The sequence below is a fragment of the Vitis riparia genome, chromosome 18 (assembly GCF_004353265.1).
Source record: "Vitis riparia cultivar Riparia Gloire de Montpellier isolate 1030 chromosome 18, EGFV_Vit.rip_1.0, whole genome shotgun sequence".
NCBI lineage: Eukaryota > Viridiplantae > Streptophyta > Magnoliopsida > Vitales > Vitaceae > Vitis > Vitis riparia.
In genome coordinates, this window is record NC_048448.1 from 4,251,645 (window position 1) to 4,268,977 (window position 17,333).

The 17,333-nt window shown below is 38.2% G+C and overlaps 3 protein-coding genes across 4 annotated transcripts; 1 reads left to right on the forward strand and 2 right to left on the reverse strand.

Annotated features, from left to right (window-relative positions):
• Positions 1-1,513: 1,513 nt before the first annotated feature.
• Positions 1,514-5,333, forward strand: LOC117907488 (metallophosphoesterase 1-like). 2 transcript variants are annotated; one of them, XM_034821037.1, is made up of 5 exons: positions 1,514-1,854; positions 2,349-2,938; positions 3,492-3,578; positions 4,525-4,588; positions 4,764-5,333. In XM_034821037.1, the coding sequence occupies exons 1-5, from the start codon at positions 1,618-1,620 to the stop codon at positions 4,809-4,811; spliced, it is 1,026 nt and encodes a 341-aa protein (XP_034676928.1). In that variant the 5' UTR covers positions 1,514-1,617; the 3' UTR covers positions 4,812-5,333. The 2 variants fall into 2 exon arrangements, with proteins under 2 accessions (XP_034676928.1, XP_034676927.1); XM_034821036.1 differs by having other exon boundaries at positions 1,515-1,854; positions 4,525-5,333.
• A 541-nt stretch (positions 5,334-5,874) lies between these two features.
• On the reverse strand, positions 5,875-10,034 carry LOC117907486 (probable beta-D-xylosidase 7). The gene is made up of 6 exons (XM_034821035.1): positions 9,326-10,034; positions 8,912-9,208; positions 8,309-8,478; positions 8,104-8,201; positions 6,626-7,390; positions 5,875-6,536 (listed from the first exon to the last, which is right to left on the reverse strand). Exons 1-6 carry the CDS (start codon positions 9,737-9,739, stop codon positions 5,956-5,958), a joined length of 2,325 nt encoding a protein of 774 aa, XP_034676926.1. The 5' UTR covers positions 9,740-10,034; the 3' UTR covers positions 5,875-5,955.
• Positions 10,035-10,321: 287 nt separating this feature from the next.
• On the reverse strand, positions 10,322-14,658 carry LOC117907485 (probable beta-D-xylosidase 7). Its single transcript, XM_034821034.1, has 6 exons — positions 14,167-14,658; positions 13,790-14,089; positions 13,145-13,314; positions 12,938-13,035; positions 11,136-11,900; positions 10,322-11,049 (listed from the first exon to the last, which is right to left on the reverse strand). Exons 1-6 carry the CDS (start codon positions 14,566-14,568, stop codon positions 10,460-10,462), a joined length of 2,325 nt encoding a protein of 774 aa, XP_034676925.1. The 5' UTR covers positions 14,569-14,658; the 3' UTR covers positions 10,322-10,459.
• Between the last annotated feature and the right edge of the window lie 2,675 nt (positions 14,659-17,333).

Below are 17,333 nucleotides of genomic sequence, written 5' to 3' on the forward strand. Positions count from 1 at the left end.
ACTCTTTTTAGGACCCTACAGGGTGATTGAACGTGACAAGCCAACTATAGTCTATAATTGCCCTACGTCTGTTGAGAATCCAAAGACGACACGCTCTTCACTTGTTCATTACACACATTTTTCTTGCCTGCCTTCACGGAAGCAATCGCCATCTAACTTTCACCTCTACTCTCCCTTCTATTATTAACATTTAACACCCTCACAATTTCCTATATTATATTCATTCAAGCAAAACCAATTGGTTAAATCGCATTTGGTTGGCTAGAACCACAAAAGATGTAAAATATTTCTTTTAAAATGAAAAAAAAAAACAAGAAATATAACTAATCCCACAACTTTTTTTTTTTTCCCACTTGCCCTTTCAACGATCTCTTTTTCCGTGTTTAATTAATAAAGTCTATAAATGTTTACAAGCATTAGTGTAACATTAATTAATGCTAGTCACGCCATATGGAGTTACTATTCATCATTCTCAAATATTTTAATTTCTCCAAATGTAGTATGGTGTATATGAATATTACTCACATATTTGTCTTTCGCAAGTGTCGTGTGTGCTTTCTAGGGTTCTATGCTTATGTGGATCATTTTTTATGCTTTAGATAGTAGCTTTTTTTTTTTTTTATTGAGCTAACACCGAGACCAAAAGTAACAATATAAAAATAGTAATTAAGAAAAAACATAATCATGGAAAAAAACACAAACTTTTTAAGTATTTGTTTCATGACATCTTATTAAAAGAGACAATACCATAACAATCATTAAGTTTAAAAAGTATTTAAACCATTATTTTTTTATTTTATATATTCATAGAAGCTTATAGAATTATCGTTTATTATATTTATTAATACGCACTTAATGATTAGAGCGTGTGTGATGTTAAGACTAGACTACTAACTACTATTTATTGATGTATTTATTAGATGCCACCACAATGGTGATTTACCAATATAACATGACATATGTAGAAGGAAGTTCTCATTGCACAATTCTTTAAATAATAAAATTAAATTGATGTCCGAATAAATATTGGTAAAATCTCTCCCTAATATGGGTTTAGGATCAAACATTACTCCTCTTTTAAGTTCATTAATTTAAACTCATATAGCATTTACCTATCTTTTCTCCTTGTACAATCATATGGTACCAAACTCCCTCCATTTTAACTAATTTTCCACATTGATTTATTTTGTAATTTAATTTGATTTCAAATAAATTCTGCAATATGATTTTCTTTCCCATGACTACCTTCCTTTAATTCAAATATCATCATCATCATCATTATCATTATGATCATCTTCATTTAATTATATTTTTCTTTATATGTATTTAAAAATTTAATAATGTCTGTATAGAATTTGATCAATTTTTATTAAATTATTAAAAAAAAAAATAATATCCCATATTTTCATTGTTGGCAAAATTAAAGAGAGATTTTCTTACCGCTGAAAATTGAATCCCCACTAGGAATCCTAAAATGCGCCACTATGTGTAAAGCTGAGGCAATTGGTGGGCTGAAAACATAGAAATTGAGCTTAGTATGTGCGGCTGCGGCTGCGGCTTGCAACGAGAGAGAAGGTGATGAAGAATGGGGGAAGCCATTCGTAGAATACTGGGAAGATGGTCCAGTGGAAAGCGGTACTCCCTCTGCTCATCTTCTATTTACTCGTGTTTTACGAAGAAAGGGCTTCCACTCCGTCATGCGTTGTAGTCCCTCAGGGAGGTGTCCAGGAAGCCGTGGGAGACGATCCTGAGGATTTGAAGGTTATGGTGGTTGCCAATCTGCTCTTGCTGGGATCCAAAGCTGGCTATCTCAATCTCTTTTTCAGAGATTTCTACTTGTCCAAGTTCTTTAAGGTATCTTCATGTCTATTCCTCATTTTCTTATCGGTTTGAACCCTAGAGAATACTTTAGGGTTAGGGTACTTGAATTTAGATGGTCAGCGAACACTGATAAGTTAGAAACATTGATCTTAGGTTGCTATTTGTTTTGGAACATGATTTCTATTTATCTGAAAGAAAAAAGAACAACAATTATAGAGGAACCGAGGAAATGAGTTTGGGGCGTGAAAATTTCACAGCACTGAAATTTCTACCTTTACTTCATATACTCCGGTAGATTCATGTGGAGCCTGTGAAGTTGATAGTGGACCAGAAAATTGAGCTGTCCGTTCTAGAGACGCATACGACCTCTGTCATGCCACCACTCCTATAGCCACCTCCACTGCAAAGACCTTCCACTCTCACCAATATCATCAACAACAGTTATTGTTTGAAATTGTTCATATTATTCTCTAACACCAGATGATTTGATCATTTCATCATTTGCCATCTACTGATATGTGAATCAGAAATCTTTTGCAAGTTTGAAACCCGATATGCTGCTAGTCTTGGGAGATATTTCTGCAGAAGGGTCAGACTTGACGAGAAGTGAATGGATACCTGTGCTTCATCAATTTCGCAGGATGTTGGGCCCCTTCCTTGCTCTTCCATTTTATGTCATTCTTGGAGACAGGGATGTTGGTGAATGCAACCAGCTGAATGCAAAATCTGTTTATTGGGTAGCTAAAAATTTTCCAGGATTGGATTCAGCAGGTTGTGGCGCTTTTGAAGTTAGTAATATCAGTTTTGTCTCACTCAATGCTGTGGCATTGCTTTGTGGCAACAATGGTTTACGTTTTAGTGTTGAGAAGGTGATTGAAAGGGAAAGCATAGATCTGCAAATGGACATTGAAGGCACAACTGAAGAGTTAAATGAGCTAAAAAAATTTGGAGAGACTTCCCATAACCTGGAATGGAGAGAAAATGCTATGTCATCTGGATCTGGTCCTGTCCTATTACTTCACTTTCCATTGCACCACACAAGCAACTGCAGTGGGGATGGTGTTCCTACCCGAAGCTATAATTCATTGTTTGAGAGGACAGAAATACCAGGGAGTAGGTAGGTGCACTTGTTTCATCTTTAGCGATTTATCGAAATTATGTATATATGCTTAAAAAGCCTATTTGTTATTTCTTATTTGACAGAATGGTTTATAAATTACAATTTTTCACTGATCTCTTTAAGATGAATTGTAAAAGTTGAAATTCAAGTGATTGGGATGGGGATGTTATAGGTTCTAATTTCTGAGTCCTGGCTAGAACAGAAAAATTAAAACGTTACCAATAAAAAATTGTAAATGCTGGAATTTGCATAAAAAGTAATACTGAAATATGGTCAGATTGAGAAAGCTAATATAATTATCAAATTGTTGTACTACTTTGTTGATCCTGGCTCGTCGACATAGCTATGATTTGTATTGGGGTGATTTTTCATCAGAAACTTCTAACAACATGTTACATTTATACCTAAACTGTTACTATTCCATTCACTAATGCTAAATTTTTAAGAACTATAAATGTGTTAATTTCTTTTATGCACCTTGAAATTCAATTTTGTGGGTATTGTATGTACTGCTAGAAGTTCAATTATGATTTTCTCGAACCTATTTTAGGCAGCTTGTTGGGACTGGACCATATGAGTTACTGCATACTCTCCCACCAAATGCTACTGAATACATATTTCAAGCTCTCAGACCAAGGTAACTCAATGTTGTTGGATCTATAAAAAGTCGCTCTGCTTATTATTTATTTATTTTTTGTTTTCTTTCTCAAGTATGTCTCTTGTATTGCAAATCTGATTTTTTTATTCCTTTGAGAGGTTTCTTGCCATTTTTGTGTTTGGTAATTAATTTTTGAGACATGATCTCAAGACAAATAGTGGTGCAACTATTAGCCCTTGTCTTGGCCCTGTAATTGATGAAACAAATTATAAGTGTTTTGTTCTCTTATGCAGTTACATGGGATTCCACATCTTATGACCTAGGTGTTCTGTTTTATTTTTGGTCTGTTCCATGGGCATGAGAATTTGTAATTATAATGGTCACATTTGAAATCAATTTCCAGTTACTGTAGTTCTTTAATACCGTGAATATTGTTTCCTGTCTTTATAGAAATCCTTTGGCACTTATTTTGAGGTGTACTTCTGAGCATTGAATCAGATGCCATTCATCCAGCTACTTAAGACATAATGCCTGACACATGAGCCCCTGGAGTCATGGCCCAGGTTGCTTTTAAATCAGGTCAATACCACCAGTTAGGGGTGTAACACTGCAACCATGCTTTTGGGAAATTTATAACTTCATAAGTTGAAGCTAAACCTTGGATGCATGAAAGAGTTTAGGGAGGAGCTAAAGAAGTAGTACATATTCCGCTTGATTTGGCCTTGGTTTGACGAGCTATGTACTAATAAGGTGTTTCTGGATGTAAGGGCTGGCATACTCACTATTTAGGTTATGGGTTAAAGTTCCACTAAGCACAGTCATAAGTATTCTTCATCATTTATAGTTGGCGTTCCAATTATGAGATTTAGACAATCTGTCCTCTATCCAAATTGTCTTCTGCCTAATTTCTTTATGAAATCCATGACTCTTATTTGGGGAAAACATATGGAGTTAGAACTAAGTGAATCTTTACCCTATGTTGCAGGATAGTATTTAGTGCTCACAGTCACCGATTTTGTGATCGTACCCACCCAGATGGAACTCGTGAGGTAACTGTTCCAGCCATGACATGGAATGCAGGGGATGACCCTGGATTTGTTGTTGCTACTTTCAGAAAGAATAGAGGAGCAGTAATCATTAGTCATTGCTCTCTTGCTAGGGAATCTCATATACTAATTGCTTATATTTCTCTACTGATTCTGTTTATGTCAATGATATTTGTAGCAAAGCAAACACAGCATATCTGAGAAGTTTAATGCAATGGTGGTATAATCTCTCCTACACCATATATATACTGTAATACATTTCATCATTTTTTTTTTATGCCAATGATAAAGTTCTTACTGTTCATGCTGTTTTGGTAAAACCAAGTTTTGATTGATTGAAGGAAATCAATTTGGGAACAATGGTCCTATCTATAAGTTGTATTTTGGCAATGCATGCATATAATTACATTAGGCTAGTCGAAGTTGGAATCATGATGAAGGGTGAACATTAAGCATGTCTAAACCTTGTACAGGAATTGGATCTGTTCACTTGGCATTTGATAGCAAATGTTCATCCTTTAGACTTGAGCTCTATTGGAACAAGTGGAGCCATCTACAAATTTTGGTGAAAAAAGGTTGGAACAACTTGATGTCAGGAAATCCTAGATTTTGATGCCAACCCAAAAAGAATTAGATTTCCTTTTGGATGAATTCATGACAAATGCATGAATCACTTTGGAATTGTTTCATTGTTCTGGGTTGTACATGCTACATTCAAATGCCTGAAAGGAGAAATCAAGAATTGTTATACTGCTCCATGGGCTAAGGCTCAAGTAGATGGATAGGTGTGATTACCCGGGGTCCAGGGCTACCCCTGCACCTCACCTTCATTGGATCAAGTAAACAAGAAGGCATGTGATAAATTAAAGGCTGAACATCTGGAGTGAAAAAAATGGTTGGACCAGTGGGGAGTTAATTGGTCAAAACATTCGTTTCATACTGAATCTCAGGACAACTTCATGTATGGTTTACTGTGAAAATCATTAGTTTTGTTTTGTCACACTGTCGCACTATATGGACCTTCTCTGTTGCATTTTCTAAGATTTTGTTTGATTTGTCAATGTGTATGATTTTTAATCAGACTACCGCCTGGTTGAGCTAGGTGGTCAAATACCTGTCACATTTTAATGGGGAAGATAATTGGTTATGTTTTAGAAATATTGGCACGAAATGATTAATTGTGGCAGAGCAGCTCCATCCATTGAATTTTCTGCTGTAAAGAGGGGTGGGGAGTCAATTTCAAATTAGGACCAACTTCAAGGCTGGGTAGTCAGCGAAGACAAAAAAGCTTAATGTGATCAAATGTCAGCGTTTTATTATTGATGGCATCACTAGTTAACAGCAGGTATTGACCGAAAATAACCTCCATATCATGCTACAATTGCAATTGGATACTCTTTATCTCCTACGACCAACAAATGAATGCCTTGTTCCATAACCATCAAGCCATCCTTGTTGGCTCTGCTAAGGTGTTCACAAGGGCTCAATATAAATTCAACGTTGGTGCTTTCCCCTGCATCCAAAAAAACATTCTGGAATCCTACCAACTGTTTCATTGGACTCCCATTACCAGCCTTGGCCTGCTTTACAAATAGCAACACTGGATGCTTACCTGCCATCTCTCCTCCATTTCTAACTGCTATTATAGCTGAGAACTTTTTCACCTCACAGAATTCTGTTCCCAACTCTGAAACTGATACGTAACCAGAGTTTTCAACTACATCAGTGGTTGATGGCTGATTTAAGTAGAGCTTGTTTGGGGTGACGGAAAGGAACTCATAAGAATAGGGTGAGTAGCTGAGGCCATCGCCAAATTCAAACACCTTTTTGCCGGTGTAGAATCGATGAGTGCGTCCAGGATAGCCTGATTGTGGTTCAGGCCTCATCCTCATGTCTGTCATTGGTATTTTAATAAAATCTTTTGGATACCAAGTGACTGGCAATCTTCCCCCTGTATGGCAATATGAAGGACACTATTAAAGTTTTGAATTTCTTCTTTTGCATTCAGGAGTAACAACTCTAGCATTATCAAGAAGTTACCTGGATTATGATCACCGAAGATAGTTTCTGCAATTGCAGCCCCTCCAGCTTCGCCTGGATAACCAGCCCACAAGATGCTTCCAATGTTGCTACTGCCTTTGGCAAAAGATATATCAACCGGACCTCCACAAAGAAGTACCAATACAACTGGTTTCTTTGCAGCTTTTGCAACACTGGTGATGAGTTGCTCTTGCTTTCCAGGCAGCACCAAGTCCAAACGATCATACTTCTCCCTTTCCTGAGTTTGATCCAATCCCATAACCAACACCACATAATCAGCTTGTTTTGCTACATCCACTGCATTTTCTATGGAAGCAGAAGAGCATGCAACGTCATTGCAGCCTGCGTGATACATTGTGTTGTTCACGTAGCTTTGAAGACCTTGCAATGGTGATATGAATTTGCATGGAGGGCCTGCATAGTTTCCTAGAAGTGTGTCCGTGGCATTGGCATTGGGGCCTATCACAGCAAGAGACAAGGTTTCTCCTTTTGAAAGCGGGAGAAGCCTGTCAGAGTTCTTTAGAAGGACAATGCCACTCCGAGCAGCTTCAAGGGCCAGCGTCTGATGCTCTGTAGAACAGACTTGGTCTGGACCGATGTTACCAAAAGGTAGTTTCCTTGGGTTGCCATTGAACAATCCTAATCTCATTCTAACAGTGACGAGGTTGAGGAGGGCCCTGTCTATTTCAGATTCAGTCAGTTTTTTCTGACTGACCGCTGATTTTGCATGTTTCTGCAAGTAGCCACCACAGGCTACATCCATGCCTGTAAATTTTGTCACAGAAACAAAGTAACCAGAAGCCAAAATTATTATGGAATTGGACTGTATTAGAAATCTAGTCACATATTCAACTAAATAAAAAATTTGAGGATGCAGAAACAATGTAACAGGGCCCTCGTAAGCGTAACCATTCGAGAACACCACTGGGGCACAAGGAGGGGCTCTGCCGTGCCTAGTCTTTCATGGGTTTATTTTAACTTGGTCATCACTATGCTTTTTCAGGTGGAAAACTTTTTATCCATCAGTACCACCAATAGGTTGCATTAAATAGTACCTTTCCTGAAACTGGTTTTGTGGTAATATAGTAAGAAATGCTTGGGCCAAAACCAGGATCCAGATAAGCATCAATTAGTGACGTCAGGTGACCCAAATCCTCAGACCAGAAAGCTATACAGCGTGACCCATGAAGCAGCTAGCGGGCACATATCTCAACCCCCAATTCACATCACCAGGCAATTACAAACAAAAGTCCGCAGCTATGAAGAACAGGTGCTCAGCCAAGGGCTGCCCCACATGGACCCCAAGATGAACAGAAAGCAGAGGGCAAAATTGGGTGGGTGAGGGAAGGAAAGGAGTAAAGAGATACTGGCATTCTGGCATGGCGAAAGGAGGAATGGCTCTGATGACCTACAATGTATACCTCTTTGTTTTTTTTTTACCTTGACTAAAGCAATAAAAGAGAAGGGTAATACCATACCAGCTGTAAGAACAATAGCAACTGCATCCTCCGGTGATTTGGCGTATCCTTGTACATCATGAACCAGGGAGACGGCATCACAGTCCGACACAATGTACCTGATTACTATTCTCATTATTAAACCAGTAAAAAGCACTTGATTTGTCCTCAACTCCTCTTGGTTTATAAAAGAAATTAAAATTTATTTTGATTTGATTTATATTACCCATCAAAGCCCCACTGTCCTCTGGCAGTCTTGGACAAGAGATTGAAATCAGCACAGTTGGGGACCCCATTCACTAGGTTGTAAGCACACATTAACCCACTCGCTCGCCCTTCCTCGATGCAACTCCGGAACGGGGGTTGGTATGTATCTGCCAAGTCTTGCATTGTCACCTGCATCAACCCTCAATTATATACCATACTTACACGATCTTGTTTAGAAATTTCAATTTCATAAAAAAGGGTTCACACTGATAAATCGAAATCATAAAATATGCCACAAAGGAAATTCCAACTCCAATGGTGATTCATAGCCACCTCCCTATCACCGTATTACGTGTTCCAACAAGCCACCTCAGCAGTCAGCACTAACAAACCCTATCTGACACCTGCCTTTTAACTGACTGTCCGCGTATCTTCACACTTAACAGAAGTAATCACAGAAAAGAGAGAAAAAGGAGAGTGCTAACTAATTCAAATATTGAAAAGAAGATGACTCTGGGCATAAGAGCAGCGTTGGAAGCTTGGATCGTTTTTTCCCAATCCAGTACACAGACACCCATAACCAAAAAGAGATGAAGAAAAGGATTTGAGGTTAGAAACTTACACGAGCATCAAACGTGTACCTATCAATACTGGTCCAATTATCCAAATCATAGGCAGTGAAGTGCTTGCAACAGGCTGAAGCCTGAAGAACATCGACCTTTCCTCCTTCAAAAGTATCCCCTTGAAGCCCTCTCACGTAGGACACTGCATATTTTCCTGCGACCACTGGATCTTCTCCGGGCGTCTCTTGCCCTCTCCCCCATCTTGGATCCCTAAATATATTGATATTTGGTGCCCAAAATGTCATACCCATCGCTTGTCCAGCGTTGTACATTGCTCTTGTTTCAATTCCAATAGCCTTCACCACCAAAATCAAAACCAATTAATGGATTTTTTTTTAAAAAAAAAAGAAAGAAAGAAAAACATGAATATGAAGAAAGAAACTGTCCAGCATCCGAATGATGAACTCTCTCACCTGTCCAATGCGGTACCAGAGGTGAGCATCAAAGGAGGCGGCGGTGAGGATGACTTGAGGGAAACTGGTGGCGGAGCGAATGGTGCCATTGAATCGGATGCCGTGTCGGTCTCTGATGCCGTGTAGCGCTTCCGACCACCACTCGTAGGCGGGGATACCAAGCCTTGGAATGGAAGCAGCGGAGCTAATGAGTTGGGAGATTTTCTCATCCAATGTGAGACGAGAGATGAGGTCGCTGGCCCTTTGGCTGATGCGCAACGTGGTATTGCAGAAAGCATATGATTTTGTTAATGGGTCTGAGGAGTCACAAGCAAATGGAGGAGAAGAAGACTCAGTACAATGAACTCCAACCAGAAGCACACCAACCCCAAGGCAGATGACGAGGTTTATAAGAAGCAAGCTATGGAGTTTCATTTTTTCGATTTGCTAGGCTACAAGAACTTCCAACCCGCCACCAAGCTTGACACATTTATACCAATGCTGTCTACTTTTTACTTTCTCCAATAATATATTCCATCTCACTACAATCTTTGCGATCTTGTTGGTAAATTACCTAAATTGCATTCCTTATAATCATTCCTATATCTACAAATCCGGCCCCTAGTCAACTAATCTATATCTGGGTAATTTTTTTTAATTTAGTTATTCATTTTTTAAGTAAGTATCTCAAATCCTTAATTGGAATTTTTTTTTTCTTTTTTTTTTTTTATGCAAAATGTTTTCTAAGTTTTAGCATTCTCCCAAATTTTTAAGTGGAACATTTTTCTTAGAAGGAATATTGTATAGAGTATTTTTAATTTATGACTACATTTGATTGGTGAAATAAAATAGGATATATATATATCTAATATCATTTTTAATAAAATAGAATTTCTTATAACATGAGTTAGGATATGTTGTTACCTTTTTTATCTTATCGCATGTTATATTTGCATGGTTATCCGTTGAAATAAATATGGTCCAAGCCCAAGCATGGAAACTGCTCGGTCTTGTCGATTTGGTCAAACGTTGGCCTTACCATATTTAAGATTTTGTTTGATATACGTAGGCTTAGGAAAACATCAATTTTAAAATCGATGACTGGCAGAGCCTGTCTTATGAGGCATACAAAGGAGGAACCATCCTTTGTATAGATCAAACTACAACGGTAACTGGATGTTCCTGATCTCCTACAACCAAGAAATGAGTCCCTTCTTCTATCACCATCAGCCCATCTTTGTTGGGTCCGCTGAAGTGCTCACAAGGGTTCAACAAAAACCCAACATCAGCGCTTTCCCCTGCATTCAGATGCACACTCTGGAATGCAACCAGCTGTTTTATGGGACTCCCAGCACTGGCCTTCAAACGCCTTACAAATAGCAACACCGAATGTTTACCCGACATCTCTCCGTCATTTCTGACTCTAATGGAGATCGATATGTTGTTGGAATCACATAACTCTTTCCCCAGCTCTGCAACTGAGGTGTAACGGATGGAATCTGTGTTCTCATACACGTGAGCAGTTGAGGACTGATTGAAATAGAGCTTATTGCGGGTGACAGGGATGGTCTCATAAGAATAGGTTGAGTAGCTGAGGCCATAGCCAAATTCAAAAACCTTTTCCCCTGTGTAGAATCTGTAAGTGCGCCCAGGATAGCCTGAATTTGATTCAGGCCGCATCCTCATGTCTGTCATTGGTATTTTAGTAAAATCTTGTGGATACCAAGTAACCGGCAATCTCCCCCCTGTGTGGCAACATTAAGTGCACAGTCAGTCTCTCCAATTTCTTTAGCAGTGGAACGATTTTCTTAAGCATTGGCAATGAAATTACCTGGGTTATGGTCACCGAAGATGGTTTCTGCAATTGCAGCCCCACCAGCTCCGCCTGGATAACCAGCCCACAAGATGCTTCCAATGTTGTTGCTGTATTTGGCAAAAGATACATCCACAGGGCCTCCGCTAAGAAGCACCAACACAACTGGCTTCTTTGCAGCGTTCGCAACACGGATGATGAGTTGCTGTTGCTTTCCTGGGAGCACCAAGTCCAAACGATCATGGGCCTCCCTCTCTTGAGTTTGATCCAATCCCACAACCAGAATCACATAATCAGCTTTTTGGGCTATCTCCACTGCCTTTTCTATTGATGGGGAAGAGCATGCAACCGCATCGCAACCTGGGTGATACTTTGTGCTCTTAACATAGCTCTGCAGTGCTTGCAATGGTGTAATGAATTTACAGGGAGGCCCTGCATAATTTCCAATTAGCGTTTTTGGGGAATTGGCATTTGGGCCTATTACAGCGAGGGACATGGTTTTTCGTTTGGGAAGTGGAAGGAGCCTCTGAGAGTTCTTTAGAAGGACAATGCCATCCCGAGCAGCATCCAGGGCCAGAGTCTGATGCTCCACCGAGCACACTTGGTTTGGACCGATGTCACCGTAAGGTTGTCCCTTGGGATTGCCATTGAAAAGACCTAACCTCATTCTCACAGCGAAGAGATTCTCAAGGGCTCTGTCTATTTCAGATTCAGGCAGTTTTTTCTGCATAACTGCTGATTTCGTATGATTCAGCAAGTAGGTACCACAGTTTACGTCCATGCCTGCACATTTTTTCAACCAAAAAAAGGGGCATAAGCTAAGATTGTTATGGAGATTGGATGTATTAGAAATCCATCCAGTACAGAAAAGATATGGCATCTGATCTATTAAACAAATATAAGGGTACAGAAAAAGTAAAAATGTAACAGGGCCCTTGTAAGACTAATCAAGAACGGCAGTAGGGCACAAGTAAGGACATGGGCGGGGGAGGGTATGGTGTTGGGGTGGGTTTCTAGCTCATACATGATCATTAGCATGCTTCATGGTGAAAATGTTGATCGAATTTCAAGATTGTTATCATCTCTTCAGGTAATTTTCATCAATATTCAGGGAAGTTGCATAAAATGAGTCTCTGCAAACAGTCGAGAGGAATTCAACTTTGGTCGACCTTCACTTTCCTTTCCCTTAAAAAGATGTCCCTAAAAATAGTTCTTATACTTTTATGTAGTACCTCAATTCCAAAAACCAATTTTTCTCTCCATGTCTTAATGTAAGAAGGGTTATGGAAACCAAGTGAAATTTGTTTTGACCAAATATCTTCGATTTATTCTAAAAGATCATCTTTTTTACAACAAAAAAAATATTAACAACATGTCAACTTTTTCAAATTAAAAAAAGTATTTTTTATTTTGAAAAATAAAATATTATTTTTAAAATCTATTGCCAAACATGGCCCCACAATCGGATTCCAACTCCAGAGAATCCCATAACACAGATCCAAGATAAGCAGAGGTACAGAATGGTTCATGCATCACAAATAAGAGTGAAAAAAGAAAAAGAAAAAAAAGTGATATTCATCAGTAGACCTACTTTTCTACAAGTCCTAGTCCAATTAAAAGTCCGGGCCCAGCCATCGTAGTGGACTTTTAAAGAAATGGGAGAATTATACAAATAAAAAAAAGAAAAAAAGATATTACGTATACTGTAAACAGATATGGCACCAATATTTTAACAGGTTAAAACAAAAAATAAAAAAATGTGCACATGTAAACTTCTCATAGATCAAGGAATGGAAAAAGAGAAAAAGGTCCATTCATACCAGCCTTAAGAACATCCACAACTGCATCCTCGGGTGTTTTGGCATATCCATAAGAATCATGAATGAGGGACACAGCATCACAGTCGGACGTGATGTACCTGATCATTAATTCATTATCAGTATAAATAGCAGGAGAGCAGGCACATGAGTTATTCAGATACCCCTGTTTGTAAAATGAGTTCATCAATTAACGCTATGTTATGTCACCCTTGGAAGTTCCATCTTTTCCTGGCAGTATTGGTCAAGAGATTGAAATCGGCACAGCTTGGGACTCCATTCACTCGGTTGTAAGCACACATTATCCCACTCGCCCTCCCTTCCTCTATGCATCTGTGGAATGGTGGTTGGTATGTATCTGCCAAATCTTGCATTGTCACCTGTATCCAACACCCAAACAGAAATATAAAATAAAACCACTCTTATCGGTCCATACAGAGGCATCATGCGTGGCTTGACTAAACAAAAAGGAAAAAAGGACCCAATTTCCAACAATCTAAAAGCACGCACCTTACTCTAATTCAAAAAAGAGACAAAAAGGATCAATGATTCAATACAATAATGCAAGTCACGATGAAGTTTGAATGGAAGTGTCAGATATAAGGAAATTTACTGCATTTGAAACCATGAAAAATTTGGCCATGAAAACTGAAAGATAAACATTACCCATCAGTGGAAAACCACATAAATGCCAAGCCTGATAAAGATCTTCCACCGATCTGCTTTTAGTAAGTTCAAATATGAAATGATGTGGTTTTGGACAGGGGGGATGTTTGAACGATGCTCCAATGATCCAATCAAACGCACCCAGACTCAAATAGAAATGAAGAAAAGGATTGGAGGGCGGAAACTTACACGGGCGTCAAACTTAAATCTATCGATGCCCTTCCAGTCGTCCAAATCATAGGCGGTGAAGTGTTTGCAACAAGCCGAAGCCTGAAGCTCACCACACCGTTTCAGTCCTCGAAGACAATCCCCTTGAACCCCTCTGACGTAGGACACTGCATAGCTTCCCGTGACCAGTGGATCTTCGCCGGGGGTCTCTTGACCTCTTCCCCATCTGGGGTCCCTGAATATGTTTATATTTGGTGCCCAGAATGTCATACCCTTAGTTTGTCCCGCATTGTACACAGCTCTAGCTTCCACTCCGATCGCCTTCACCAACAAAATCAAATCGCATTAGTCAGATATCAAGAGTGAAGTTACTGCAGTACTGAAGCATCAAATCTCACCCGTCCGATGCGGTACCAGAGATGAACATCGAAGGAGGCAGCAGTGAGGATGACTTGAGGGAAGCTGGTGGCGGAACGAATGGTGCCGTTGAACCTGATGCCCGGTCCAGCATCGGCCACTCCGTGTAACGCTTCCGACCACCATTCGTAAGCGGGGATACCCAAGCGTGGAATGGCCGGGGCGGAGTTAACAAGCTGGGAGATTTTCTCGTCCAATGTGAGACGAGACACCAGGTCACGGACCCTGTCAGGTATGGGCAATGTGGTTTTGCAGAAGTGGTATGATTTGGTTGATGGGTTAGAGGAATCACAGGAGAACGGAGGAGATTGAGTGGACTCAACTCCTACCAGCATGACAGTAACGTAGATGAGGTTTATGAGAAGCAAGCTGTGGAGTTTCATTTTGTGGGTATGTGGAATGGTGGAGAAGAAGAAATGAATTTCAAAGTGTTGGAAGCTCTCACTGATATAAGACACCTTAGACCGTATTTCAATTCACCAACTACAGCTGCGCTTTTGTTGTTTTCACCCACCTAATTAGTAAGTTCACACATCTATTTCGGAATCAGAAGATAAATCATAAATGTGCTTAACAATCATATTATAGTCTAAATTCCAATACTCCTCTCCTGTCTGATCACTTATGTTGGACAAGTGGACCTTCATGTCTTCTGGCCCATGCTTAAATGCTACTACCCCTCTTGCTTAATGGGCTTCTGGGACCCCGGCGGCCTGTGGAAGTTGTTTGATGGGAATATCAATAGTTACAACATTATAGAATAAGTGATCGGAATATCCATTTTGATGATCTTTTAAAAGCACTTAATATTTATCCAAAAGAAATCATTTTCGTATTTTAAATAAGCTACGATGTTCCTTCTTTCCTTTTTTAAGTCTCTTATGTTTATCCACAAGGCAATGCGTTTATATATATATACTAAAAGACAAATAGCTGCTTGCATGAAAAGGCAAATACTTAAATCGGATTGCGTTGACTCATGACCGGAGATGTATACGGAGTCTCCATAATTTTTCTCGACTGGATATAAAATGACTTTAGCATGGTTGCTTCCCATTAAAAAAAAAAAGGGTACAGCATTGCCATAAAGCCAAAGATTTTATCTACACAGCAGATTTCTATTAATATAAACATCTATTTGTCGGCCAACCCACCAAAAAAATATTTTATTTTGGCAAAAGCAAAAAGTAAAAAAGAAAGATAAAAAAGTGACAAAAACAAAAAACAAAAAACAAAAAAAAGGCAGATGCAATTAGATCGGTAGAGTCCCATCAATCTCCTTGACTTGGTCCAACTCTCATCTAAGTCTATCTCGGATTCCACTTGTTTCCCCCTTTCCCAGCACTCAATAACTAACATACGGATATGTCCTCATTTTTATACTTATAGTATCTTAATTTTCTTAAACAAACTCGGTTTGATCGTCCCTGCTCCCTTCAGGATTCCTTAATGTGCCGACACATCAAGCGTGAGCTGGTTGTTATAGAGGCATGTGATGAAAATTGAAGATGATATTTCAAAGCTAGCTAGCGATTCCAAAATAAAGGTCAAAAAAAGGAACCCACCCCAACCCTTACGTCCTTATCCATTTCCTCCACATTTATTATGAGCCCAATCACCACCACTGTAGAAATGAAATTTTGCGGCCATTAAAATAAGATGTAAACTGTGTTTTGACAATGCTTTTAATGTAAATAAAAAAAGAAAAAGACAACTAAAGTTGGAGTCTTTATAAAAAGCCATGTAACTAGGATGACCCGATCTATCTATAACTCCTTTAACCTGTTTAGTTATTAGTATCAAATTGACTTGTTTATGAGCCAAGTTATTAATTTTATATATTTTAAATTAAAATTTTTAAAACATTTTTTTAACTTACAAATATCATTTAGTTTAAAAAATTAAATAAGAAAATTTTCACATATTTTATTATATAAAATAATAATATCTTGTAATTAAATGTAAGAAACAAACATAATATTAAAATTTTAATTGATTTTGTGTATTATAAATATATTATAATTAAAGATTAATTAATTAATATTTTTTTTAAATATACTTGAAGACCAAAGCGATTACAAATTATTTTAAAATAGTGTACTCATAAATTTAAAATTTTTAATAGGTTTAACGGATTATAATCATGTTTAATTGAATATAACCCTATTAATAAGTTAAAATCATGTTAATCATTTATTAAACTGGTTAAATGAGTTGTATTTTGTTATTCATATAATAAATAGGTCATATTGGTATCACTTCATTCTAATATCATCATTAAGCAATTTATATTCAAATTGAATAAATTATTACTATTTTTTTATCTTATTATAACACCAACTAAACAAGAAAAAAGACCCAAAAAAAAAACTTAATTTAGTAATCAATATAATAAAATACAATAAAGATAATTTCATCTTTTAATAAATAAATAAATAAACAAATTCCACACTCAACCCCTATATCCTTTATGTAACACAAAATTGATTCGGGTTGAACATCCCACACATATCACCATCGTAACCCTAATAGTAGCGAAAGAAGGCAGTTCCAACTTCTTTAGTTGACCAAATTTATAAATCATTCTAGGTTCGCCCATGGCTTAGGATAGGCCATTCCTAATTGGTTTAAAACCTAAGTCAGTCTAATGTCGTGAACTATTTATTTGGTGTTCATGACCGTAGTGAGGTGCTGAACAAAATTAGTATATTGACTGATTTGAATCGAATGTAATGAGAATTACTCCAAAAAATGGCGTATATGTAATGTTGAAATATTTTTTCAGAATTCAAGTAAGGCAATTCGGTTAACTTTGGAGAGTTTGTCGCTAACTAAGGACTTGACAATGAAAAGGAACTTAACCATCTCCTATACAAACCGATTAAGAGGTGGAATCATTCTCCTAATGAGTAGATGAAACCAATTAGTATAATAGCATTAAAATGCATGACGTGTAGGTTGAGCCCCTTTGATTCTTACCCATAGGGTTGTCATACGGGCCGGGCCGCTGCATGGAAGCCCAAGGCTCGTGACATTAAGGATGCGATGCGTTCATGCTATTTGTTAGTCCTTTCTAGAAAGTCGACCATTTAAGATTGAGAAGAAAAAAATAATAATAAACGGATAAACAAACAAACAAACAGACGGG

Coding starts and splice junctions, on each gene's coding strand:
- LOC117907485 (XM_034821034.1), bottom strand. CDS start 14,568: ATGAAACTCCACAGCTTGCTTCTCATAAACCTCATCTACGTTACTGTC. Junction 13,036..13,144: donor AAAAGATGGAACTTCCAAGG/GTGACATAACAT, acceptor ATTAATGATCAG/GTACATCACGTCCGACTGTG. Junction 11,901..12,937: donor TGTGGATGTTCTTAAGGCTG/GTATGAATGGAC, acceptor AAAAATGTGCAG/GCATGGACGTAAACTGTGGT.
- LOC117907486 (XM_034821035.1), bottom strand. CDS start 9,739: ATGAAACTCCATAGCTTGCTTCTTATAAACCTCGTCATCTGCCTTGGG. Junction 9,209..9,325: donor TCTGGTACCGCATTGGACAG/GTGAGAGAGTTC, acceptor TTGGTGGTGAAG/GCTATTGGAATTGAAACAAG. Junction 8,202..8,308: donor GGACAGTGGGGCTTTGATGG/GTAATATAAATC, acceptor AATAGTAATCAG/GTACATTGTGTCGGACTGTG.
- LOC117907488 (XM_034821036.1), top strand. CDS start 1,618: ATGGTCCAGTGGAAAGCGGTACTCCCTCTGCTCATCTTCTATTTACTC. Junction 1,855..2,348: donor ACTTGTCCAAGTTCTTTAAG/GTATCTTCATGT, acceptor TATGTGAATCAG/AAATCTTTTGCAAGTTTGAA. Junction 2,939..3,491: donor ACAGAAATACCAGGGAGTAG/GTAGGTGCACTT, acceptor AACCTATTTTAG/GCAGCTTGTTGGGACTGGAC.